Source organism: Mesoplodon densirostris, chromosome 7 (genome assembly GCF_025265405.1).
Source record: "Mesoplodon densirostris isolate mMesDen1 chromosome 7, mMesDen1 primary haplotype, whole genome shotgun sequence".
NCBI lineage: Eukaryota > Metazoa > Chordata > Mammalia > Artiodactyla > Ziphiidae > Mesoplodon > Mesoplodon densirostris.
Genome location: NC_082667.1, coordinates 26,044,085 through 26,056,113, shown reverse-complemented (window position 1 = coordinate 26,056,113; position 12,029 = coordinate 26,044,085). Strand labels below are relative to the sequence as shown.

General features: G+C 36.5%; 2 protein-coding genes across 5 annotated transcripts in view; both read right to left on the bottom strand.

Moving 5' to 3' along the window:
- The window catches only part of CD59 (CD59 molecule (CD59 blood group)), a 519,147-nt gene that overhangs the window by 40,317 nt on the left and 466,801 nt on the right, over positions 1-12,029 (bottom strand). The window lies entirely within an intron of this gene.
- Positions 1-12,029, bottom strand: part of FBXO3 (F-box protein 3) — a 33,361-nt gene that overhangs the window by 10,527 nt on the left and 10,805 nt on the right. For all 4 annotated transcript variants that reach the window (XM_060104626.1, XM_060104625.1, XM_060104628.1 and 1 more), the window contains exons 4-7: positions 6,907-7,021; positions 4,953-5,157; positions 3,327-3,372; positions 381-465 (exon numbers count right to left, since the gene is read on the bottom strand). In XM_060104626.1, the coding sequence (XP_059960609.1) occupies positions 381-465; positions 3,327-3,372; positions 4,953-5,157; positions 6,907-7,021 (451 nt within the window). The remainder of the gene's footprint in view (positions 1-380; positions 466-3,326; positions 3,373-4,952; positions 5,158-6,906; positions 7,022-12,029) is intronic.

Genomic DNA, 12,029 nt, shown 5'->3' with positions numbered 1-12,029 from the left:
CTATAATACCTGAATGTTCCATTTAGAGATAATGACTAATATTTTCCAGGAGCTAATAGTTACTGACTTGCTATTCACAGTAAATCTGTTATTGGCAATAGCCTCTCACTCCACTGCCAAAAAAACCACAACTATGTAACTATTATAAAGCCACAGCTTCTAAATCAAAATCAGTTTTTTCTCTTCATTCTTCAAGATGAAAAAAATACTGGCTGTTCAACTGTTTGGATGTTTTGGCTTTAAAGTGAGAATAAGATAGTGAGATTTAAGATGAGAGGTTCTGTTATTAACCTTCATGGGAAACTTCATCTCATGATCTGTAACTGATGTTTTTTTCTGATTTATAATCATTCCAATCCATAAAGCCCCAAGTGAAATACCTGAAAATCTGGTCTCTGATGATAGGGAAGCCACCTGATACAACATTGTTGACATAAGAAGTAAACCAGTCAGTAAAAGTAGCACCTGTAAAAAAGGAAGGGAAAAAAAAAGAGAAAAGGACAAATAGTTTTTTTTTAATTTATACAGGAAACAAGGGGAAAAATGACAATTTCTCTATGCTTAATAGTGGTATCTAGTGATACCAAAACTAGAAAATTTATATATACCATTCGATTAATCCTTTATTAGGTAAATTTCTATCCTCAGTCCTATCAATCTTATTCCAAACTACCTTGCTAGGGAATCCTCCAACTACCTTCAAACTACTTTTTACACTTAAAACTAAATAGTTGACTTTTAAATTTTAATTTGTTCTGGTACAAGAATGAAAAGCCTTCTGTCTATAATTTCTGGAACATATAGAACAAAGGAGATATAGCTATGTCTAGGAAGAAACTACAGAAAAAGTATCAGCACCTATCCTCAGATGATCAGGGTACATCCCTGGTCCAGGCACATCCTGACTCATGCACAAAATTCTGGCAGAAGCCAGGCTCAGTCTGGACATCTAATAGGGGTATACCACTGTGGAGTTCTGGGCATCACGCCAATCCCAAAGTAGCCCAGTTGCATTACTACATATTCAAATGTACAGCGGTCCTCCATATTCTCAGTGACCAGCTCAATGCAGAGAAGAATGACTGAGATAGTCCAGTCCAGGCCATCTATCCGTGACCTAGTGATTGGATCAATAACAAGTATTTACATGAATTATGTTGCCTCTTGTAGGTAATACCACATAACTTTCTCAGACCCCCATCATTTACTGTCAATACAGCTCAGTGCCTAACACATACTAGTCCCTTAATCAATGTTGCTTAATGAATTTCTTCATAATCTTGTTTCTATTAACCCAGTTCCTGCACTCTGCCACACTGAAAGTCAGATGCTAAATTTATAGTATGTATTTACTTATAATTCTATTTAGGGAATGACTGAAGATACAGTTTAAGCTTGAGTCTGAGAGTATACAGCTTTAAAATTTTAAAGGTATCAACTGACAGAAGGTAAACTACAATAGTTTACTCTTTCTTCAATGCCTATTAATGGCCCACTCTGACCCTTTATTTATTAAATGCTACTTTATTCAAATGATCACTGATCATCTTCTGTCCACTTTGAGCTAGATATTAAGGGGCCACATGAATGTTTTTAAATTCATAGAAGGTACAATTTTCTGTTTTGAGAACTAGCAGTTTCCCTGCAGAGTTTAAAAAATCATTTTGTAAATTTCATGAACTAAAATGTTATGTAAGAAAAAAGACATTTCTTATGATTTACATTTAAAAAGAAATTGGCATGGTGTATTTTAATGTGCCTTAATTTATTACAACACATACCGAAGTGTGTTCTTTAAAATAAGGATAAAATTTTCCATGCAGCCTTCACCAGTAAACTTATCTGCACATAGATTCCAGTTTTCTTAAATATGTATTAATAATGCACTGAATATCAGGAGATTCCATCTTACGTTTTACCAAAAATTCCAAGAAAGTCAAACTTAGTTGAATTAAGATGTAATTTATATGTTCTACAGTAGTTTACCTTTTAAAGTAAGCCCATATCTTGCAGCTCCTTTGAGAGTATTGGGGTTTTATCAAGGTAGTGTAAAGGCAGATCAGATGCTTTCTCATCTTTCCTCCCAGCACTAACTTCCCACCTCATTTCTTCCAGTGCCTCTCAAATCTTTTGCTTTACTCTCTCATTCTAGGAGAAACCCCAACTCCAAGAAGAGTATTCTCAGACCTTAGTACTCTGCTGTAGTGGTGGGGTCTTCCACACCATGTCAGACCAGCACCAAACTAAGACTAAGAAACTCACAGAGCCTAGCCGGCAGCTTATCTTAGAGCTCAGGCAGCCTTTAGTTTATAAACTGAGCAGCACCACTGGACTAGAGCCAGGACGATCATGTTCTCAGAGTATGTGTCAGCCAGAGAAGCCAAAGAGGGCAACGAGCAAGGGTGTAACCCCCAGAGGGTGCTTAACTTAGATACCATAGACCACAGGAATCAGGGTTAGCTGAAGGCTAGGAATCAAGCTTAAAAGTGTTTTATAACTGACTGCGTAGGGGTGAGAACTTCTTGATATTGTGAAGTATGCCACAAACCCAGAATATGCCGTAGTTTGAACACACAGAGACTTATACTCTGTTCAAGGTTCCATTTAGGAGATACAATTAAATACAGATGCCTTGGCCTGCAAGATTCTTTTACTATTAATATATAATGATGTTTAATATGTTCCAGAAATGCCTTTAAAAAGCAGAATGGATAGTCAGGAAGCTTCTCGTTTTCTTCTACGTGAGCAAAATCTAAGCAAAACAAGAATGGATGAACAGCAAAGGGGTGAGCTGCTCTTGAATACAAATTTAATTGTTCTCAAAATCCTATGAGAAATATGCTTTTAAGGCCAAGAAAAACCAGGTGTGCCAAGCAATTTATAAGGCCCAGTTTATACTGGTCTCTGAAGACTGCTGGTCTGAGGTCTCTGGTGTGACATCAGTATTTTACTATAGCACTGGCACCAGAAGAGAAAAAGTATAGTTATTTTATGTATCTATATCTCTAATTATGTATTAATATGATCAATGGAAAATGCATGTGTGTGTAAGGGAACTATATACACATTCTTAGCAGTTCTGTACATTTCACTGTTCTACAGCAGAATCCTAAGAGCACAAGGTTGTTTATGGCATGGCTTTTTTCCAAATGGAAACCCAAGTCAAATAAAGTACAAGGGCTATTCTAATGAGAACCTAGTTATAGTACTTTATGAACCAGCAAGCTTTAAGAAATACAAATATAAAATTGCCAGTTGATCAAGTAACAGAAAAGTTTTTACCAACTTAATTTTTTTTGACCAAAAAGAAGAGACTTTTCTCTTACCTATGATAAACATGTCAATAGCAGCTGGATTCCGAGCCATTTGGTCCTAGGTGAGAAAAAGAATATTGTAATCAAGGAAAATACATTTTACTTAATTCCCCATTGTTCACTACCTGTATCCTTCCCTGGGGACAAGACAAAACAGATAAAAAGAACTTAAGTGCCCTAACCAATACTCAGACATTCCTCACACTTTTCAGTTTCTGCTCTTATGATTTCTATATTTAGGCTCTTCCTATTAGTTACAATGAACTAATAAATTATCCTTCCAGAAAACAATTAGGACATTAAAACCGTGAGAAGACACATGGCCTATGAACCCAGAAGACAGGGCTTTGAATTCAGTCAAGGGACCTGAACAGTTCTAGATTAGTCTCTTCTCTCAGTAAATGGAGAGATCAAGTCATCATCCTACAACCTTACAGAGCTAACAAGTCAAAAATGAGATAAAAGATGTGAAAATGCTTAGAAAAAAAATTAAAAGCTATGCAAGCTCTTTAAATAATTTAAATGTTATATGGAGTCACATGTCTCAGATAACTATGAAAATTTTTTTTTACATAAATTTATTTATTTATTTATTTTTGGCTGCATTGGGTCTTCGTTGCTGCACACGGGCTTTCTCTAGTTGTGGCGAGGAGGGGCTACTCTTCGTTACAGTGCACAGGCTTCTCGTTGCGGTGTCTTCTCTTGTTGCGGAGCACAGGCTCTAGGCACACAGGCTTCAGTAGTTGTGGCACGCAGGCTCAGTAGCTGTGGCTCACGGGCTCTAGAGCGCAGGCTCAGTAGTTGTGGCGCATGGGCTTAGCTGCTCCACGGCATGTGGGATCTTCCCGGACCAGGGCTCGAACCCGTGTCTCCTGCATTGGCAGGCGGATTCTTAACCACTGTGCCACCAGGGAAGCCTCTGAAAAATATTTTCTATTTAAGTTCACATCTAGGCAAAAATGAAAGCAGAAGATCTGCAACTGAGGAATGACTGAGAACTGAAGAAATAAGAATGAAACCAAATGCCATATTTTCTGTGCTTACATTAAAATCATAACAAAATCCTCTTTAAAAAGATCTACATTTTTCAACAACTCAAATACCTACTGAAGAAAGAGTTTAGAAAGTTTCTATTGCACTCAGAACTTGAATCCAAAGTGAATGATGATGGATGATGTCCAAAAGCTAAAGTTAGAAATTTATATTACAATTAATCACTTCAACAAAAAGCTCATTCATTTTTCTTTTTTTTTTATAACAGCTTTATTGGAGTATAATTGCTTTACAATGGTGTGTTTCTGCTGTATAACAAAGGGAATCAGCTATACGTATACATATATCTCCATATCCCCTCCCTCTTGCGTGTCTCATTAGTTTTTCTTAAACTTAAAATGTCCTAATACAAATCACAGCTTCCCTCTGTACGCACAATAGCTTGCATTGTTTGTCCATTGGTGAAATTTTCTTTTAGCATTCCATGCCATTATACCAGAATATTAGACCTCTAGTTAGATCCGTCTATAATCAAATTGCATAATGCTCTATACCCATTCTACAACCCTGAAAATTCCTAATGCACATTTTATACACCCATCAGAACACATCTTAAAGGCACATTTAAACATGCTTCCTACTTACTGGACATTGGTAGAAGACTTCATTTTTGTTTCGGCCCTCCGCAGCTTCCACTGCTATGTACTGACTCAAACCAGTATGTATGCAAAAAGTTAAAGGTAGACAGTATTTCAGTCCCTGTCTCTGCTGGAAGCCTCCAGCAGCCGTGTCAACGTCTAGCAAGTCCTCAGAACGATAGTGATTAGACAGCGCCATGCTTCCCAACAACCTGAGAATATAGACTCAAAAATTTAGTCAACTGCATCTTTTTGATGAATAATAATTTCACATTGACAACTTTATAAGAACGATTAACATGTCAATTCTAAACCAGGAATATCCCAAACACTACAATTTCTGCATATATTAAATTCAAACTCTTGAGTGGAAAGATTCTGATTTAAATTAAAAGCCTAAAAGTCTAAACTGTCTAAATGCCAACCTTTTAAAAATAGTTTTACTGCTTTCAAAAATCTATCTTACCATAATTTGCCAGTGTTTTGCTATATATGTATATATGACTAATTTAATGTTTAATGTCCTCTCTGATACCTTTATCTTGATACAACCTTTAGCTTACACTATCCTACCAGGCAGTATAAATAGAAATCAGCTTAATCCTTGTTCAAATTTTCATAAACTTGGGATGTACGGGGTCTAAACTCATACGTATGAGAACAACACAGGTGTCAGTCCTTGATGAGAGTCTCATCCTAAGTCTCACTGTTTGGGCTGTGGGCAGATAAAAATCCCTGTGTTGGGGCTTCCCTGGTGGCGCAGTGGTTGGGAGTCCGCCTGCGGATGCAGGGGACACGGGTTCGTGCCCCGGTCTGGGAGGATCCCGCATGCCGCGGAGCGGCTGGGCCCGTGGGCCATGGCCGCTGGGCCTGCGCGTCCGGAGCCTGTGCTCCACAACGGGAGAGGCCACAACAGTGAGAGGCCCACGTACAGCAAAAAAAAAAAAAAAAAAAATCCCTGTGTTGAAATCATGATCTGTTTGTCATGTCAATTCTGAGCAACTCTTAGTATAGTTCTCTCCTGTTGGTTCTTGAAATATGAAAAATTTTCCATTTTGTCAAGTTTCAGCTTGACAGGAAAACAGAATAGAAAAAAACCCCAGTGATTTAGGCTTATCTAGTCCTAACTGCCCAATATTTGACTTCTGAATACTACCTTGTAACCTCAGTATGACCACCTCCTAGATTCCCTGTACTCACTCAACTCTGATCTGAAATGGTAACAGAGCCTCATATCGTTCTTCACACACAAAGAGATACCAAGTTCTAATAAGAACAATGCAAAGTTCTCCCTAAATTCCTATCAGTATGTCACAAGTGCAATGTCTCTGAAATACCTTAATTTCATGAGGGAACAAAGGGAGTAGACCCATTCGAAGCACATAGCTTTAAAAACTGTGAGTAAATTTGAGAGCTACTGCATGGTCTGCTTTTACCAAAAGGTTCCACAGTGAATACTTCATATCGTTTAGAAGTAAGTTTAAAATAGGCCATTCAATTATAGACTATGCTTGAATAGGACAAAACTAATATTTTCTTTAGTTAAGTGTATGTAGCTCTGAACAAATTACTTTTAACATGTATGATTCATAGAACTTATATCAAGCTCTCTAAAATACTTTACTTGGCCTGTAACAGGATAAATACTTCAAGGATTTGGAACAGGTTTAATTAAATTTTAGTTAAATTATACTCACACACACATCTCCTCTCCTGTCCTGTAGGCCCACCCCAACCATCTCAACTGTAAAGATGTGTTGATAGAAACCATGTTTCTGAGACATTATCTATTTTGGTAAAATCAAATTCAAGCTATAGATTTTGTCTTATGGATTGTTATAAGGAACAGGAGGAAATTCTTATACTTTTTAATCTGTTAAGAGTAACTACAAATACAATTTGTTTACATTCTAGAAAATAACTTGTATCATTAAAAGTAACTCAAACAGTGAACATCTCACCCAGGAACCACTAACTTCTGCCCATTGTGGATACGATATGAACATCGATAATCATCAGGAAGCTTGCAGCCAATCTGAGCTTCCACAGCATCTAGGTCTTCCTCTCGAGCACCCTCTGCAGATGCACAAAAAAGCAAATTATCAAGAAACCATAAGCCTTAAATCTAAGAAGAAATGCAATCCATCTGCTAGCCAATGATACAATCTTAGAGCAAGTGAATTCTGTCCAAAATGTACTTGCTGAAATACAGGGAAATGAACTGAAAATTCACAGAAATATTATATCACTTTAGATTAGCTCTGACGTTTGAAGCACTGAGGAAGCAAATTTCTCAGTTTCCTCTCCATGGGGAAAACACTGGCACTAAGCAAAATATGGAATGGCAGGCACCAGTGAAATCCACAATAGTTTTTTCACAGTACAATACAAACTTTAGAGCATATCTCATTTTTCTTAATCTAATATACTCAAATTTCTCTATTTAAAAAACTCTCCAGAAGTTCTCTAAATGGATGTTGTTCAAGAGTCTTAACCTGGTCTCTTAATGGGAAATATAGGTGTAGGTTCATGCTGTGAGGAGGCCATTACCTTGAATTTGATTTTCATGTTTATAAGCTTGCCATATATTCTAGCTTTAAAAAGCAGTAATTACAAATACTAAGAGAAGAGATTCACTCCCAGCAATGGCCCACCAGGTTGTTGGACCAAACATTGTGCTGAGAACTAGAAAAACTGAACAACAGAAAATTGGTTTCAAGGCTTTTGGAGAACCTCAAAGACAGTGAGAACTGGCAGGGTTGGGGTGGGGGGAGGTTGGTCCAGAAGAACAGGGAAACTGAGAGTTTAGCCAGGGCTTTGGAGCCACCTTGTCTTTGAGACAATTGCCACTTCTGAAAGCAAACATGAGGCTGAGAGGCCGAGAAGATGAGCAAAGCTTTCAGCAGTACCACGGGGTTGAGAGAATTTTCCAAAGTTGATGAAAACATCAAACCATAGATTTAAGAAGCACTATAACCCCATGGAGAATAATTACAAAGAAAATCATTATCTAGACACATTACTGGAAAACTGCTGAAAATCAAAGACAAAGAGAAATCTTAAAAGCAGCCAGAGAAGGGGAAAAGCCACAGTCGTCTTCAGAAGAACAACAATAAGACAGCTTCTTAACAGAACAATAGAAGCTGGAAGAATGGTCTCTTCAAGTGCTGACTAGAATTCTATATCCAGTGAATATATACTTCAAAAGTGAAGATGAAATAAATATAGTTTTTGACAAAAAAGAAAAATCTGAAAATATTCAGCAATAGCATTCCCTTTTTAAAAACAAAACAAAACAAAACAAAACAAAAAGGAATTCTTCAGGCAGAAGAAAAATTATCCCAGATGGAAACATGAAGATTCAGGAATAAATAAAGTACAACCAGAAAAGGTAAATATGCAGATAAATCTAAAATAATATTGAACATGTAAAATAATAATAATGTTTTCAAGGATATAAAATATGTTAAAAACTAAAATCACAAAACTATAATACAAAAGACAGGAGGGAGGTAACTGAAATTAAAGTATTCTAAGGTTCTTTCATTGTTCAGGAAGTGGTAAAAATACTAATTTACAATAGACTTTAAGTCAGAGATACATGTTTTAATCTCTAGGCTAATCACTAAAAAAAAAGTTAGATAAATAAGAAAGGAAAGGGAGTATGGAATAAAAGATAATTAAGAAGAATGCAAAAAAGGAATACCTGCTCAGGTGGCACCAATATAAAATAGAAACATGGTATATTTACACTCAAATGTATTAGTAATTACATTAAATATAAACAGACTAAATAATCTAATTAAAAGACAAACAGACCAGATGAAAAACAAAACACAATCATATACAAGAGGGATATCTTAAAGCTGTAGATACAGAAAAGAAAGCTAAAATAGCTCTACTAAAATCATACAAAATAGACTTTAAGGCAAATAGCATTATTCGAGGTAATGGAGGACTTTTTGTAATGGCAAAAAGGTTAAATTCACTACACAGGTATTATAAGTTTAATCTTGTGCATCTAATAACACAGCTTCAAAATATATTTTTTTAAATGACAGAATTAAAATGGAAAAAAAATATATCTGTAATCATAATGGGTGTATTAGTTTTCTACTGCCACAATATTAGCCGCTTAAAATAACACTCATTTATTATTTCACAGTGTCTGTAGGTCAGAATTCTGGACATGACTGAATTGGATCTTCTGCTCAGGTCCCACAAGGCTGAAATCATGGTGTTAACTGGGGCTGCTAGTGCACCTTATGCATCTTTTGCTTGGGGTTCTCTTCCAAACTCACTGGTTGCTGGCAGAACTCAGTTCTTTGTAGTTGCAGGATTGAGGCTCTCTACTCTTAGAAGCCACCTGCCATTCCTTATCACCTGGCCCTCTCCACAACGTGCCAGTTTTTTTTTTGTTTTTTTTTTTTTTTTCTTTTTGCGGTATGCGGGCCTCTCACTGTCGTGGCCTCTCCCGTTGCGGAGCACAGGCTCCGGACGCGCAGGCCCAGCGGCCATGGCTCACGGGCCCAGCCGCTCCGCGGCATATGGGATCCTCCCAGATCGGGGCACGAACCTGTATCCCCTGCATCGGCAGGCGGACTCTCAACCACTGCGCCACCAGGGAGGCCCAACACAACGTGCCAGTTTGCTTATTCATGACCTGTAGGAGATACACCCAGGCTTTGAATCTCTCTGACTTCTGGAAGGGCCCAGTTCCTGTTAAGGGCTCACCTGATTGGGTCAGGCCTGCTCAGGATAATTTCCTTTTTGATTAATGATTAATTCAAATGCAACTAATTTGGGACCTTCATTACATCTGTAAAACCCTTTTGTCATCTAATATGACCTAATCACAAGACAGAAATTAATTATATCCATTGTACAACTCACACTCAAGGGGAAGCTATCATTATACCAGGCACGTACCACGGTGGGTGAGAATCTTGGGACCTATCTCAGAACTCTGCCTACCACAGTGAGAAATTTTAACATACCTCTCTCAGTAACAAACAGAACAAGGAGACCAAAAACCTCATTAAGAGTACAAAAGATGTGAACAAGATCAACAGTTTTGCCTAATCATATATATAGTACTAAATGGCAAGAATGGCAGAATATACATCCTTTTCAAGTATACATGGAACATTTGCCAAGATAAATTAAATGCCGGACCACAGAACAAATCACAATAAATTTCAAATGACTGAGCTCATATAGAGTATATTCTCTGATCATAGTGGAATTAAAATATAAATTACATTAAAAAGATTACTAAAAAAGCCCCCGATGTTTAGAAATCAAGCAATACATTTCTATATAATCCATGGGTCAAAGAAGAAATCACAAAATATTTTGAACTGCATGTAATGAAAATACAGCATATTAAAACTTGTGGGATGAAGTTAAAGCTACGTTTAAAGGGAAATTTATACCCCTAAATGTATTTGAAGAAAACCAGGAAGGCTGAAAAAATCTATGATCTAAGTAATCATCTCAAGTCGGGAGAAAAGTGACAGTAAACTTAAAGAGAAGTAATCAGAGAAATTAATGAAATAAAAAATAAGATATTAAAATAGAGAGGATTAACAAAGGCAAAAGTCAGTTCTCTGAAAAGACTAATAAAACTGATTAGCCCTTACCTAGCAAAACTGATCCAGAACAACAGAGAGAAAGCACAAATAATACAAGAAATGGAAAGGTGAAATCACCAGAGATCCAACAAGCATTACGAAGAGGATAATTATGAAAAACTTTATGGCAATAAATTAGAAAATGTAGATGAAGTAGACAATTTCCTAGAAAAACACAACTTATCAAAACTGACAGGAGACTAGGTAGAAAATCTGAGTAGTCCTAAATCTGATAAAGAAATTGAATCCTTAATTTAAAACCTTCCCACAATGAAAACTCCAGGATTGAATGCCTTCACTGGTATACTCTACTAATCATTTAAACAAGAAATAAGACCAAGCTTACATAAACTCTTCCAGGGAACAGAAAAAGAGGCAACACTTCCCGACTCGTTTACAAGGCCAGCATCATCTTGATACCAAAACCTGACAAGAACATTGCAAGAAAGGAAAATTACAGGCCAAACTCTCTCATGAGCATAGATGTAAAAACCCCAAATACTAGCAAATCAAATCCAACAATACATAAAAAAGATAATACATTCCAAGCAAAGTAGGTTTATTCCAAGAATGCAAAATTGGTTTAACATTCAGAAAATCAGTCAATGTAATTCAGAGCATTAACAAAATGAAGTAGAAAAATCATATGATAATGACAAGGCTGGAAAGGCATTTGATAAAACTCAATTATCTGTTTAAAACACAAAAACAAAAAACCCTTTTCCCAAACTAGGATCAGAAAGGACTTTCTACAAGATGCTAAAGGGTGTCTACTAAAAATCTACAGCAAACATCAGCTTTAAAGGAGAAATGTGGAAAGCTTTCCCTCTGCAGTCAGAAAGATAAGGATACTCACTATTATCATTTCTATCCAACACTGCACTGAAGGCTCTAGCCAGTTCAATAAAGCAAGAAAAATAAAGAAATGACATATAGGGATTGGAAAGCTAGAGATAAAACTATCATTCTACATCCTTAAAGAAATGCAAATTAAAATCACCACTACACACCCACTAGAAGGGCTAAAATAAAAAGACAGACAACATTAAAGTGCTAGTAGGAATGTAAAGTGGTAAAACCACTTCGGAAAATTAACAGTATCTTCTGAAGTTTAATACAAGCACACTATACAACCCAGCAAACGCAATCCTAGATATTTACCTGATAGAAATAAGCTCATATGTACATCAAAAATGATTTACAGCATTATTTGTAATAGTCAAAGACTAGAAACAACCCAAATACCCAACAACAGTAGAATGAATGTATAAACTATGGTCTAATCATATAACGGAGTATTTATACTGTAACAAAAATGAACAAAATACTGTTACACACAACACTGCTGAATCTCACAAATGAAACAGAAATAATTCACGCAAAAAACATACTTAATCGTGTCAATTATATAAAGTTCAAAAAGAGAGAAAACTACTCAGTGGCATTAGCAA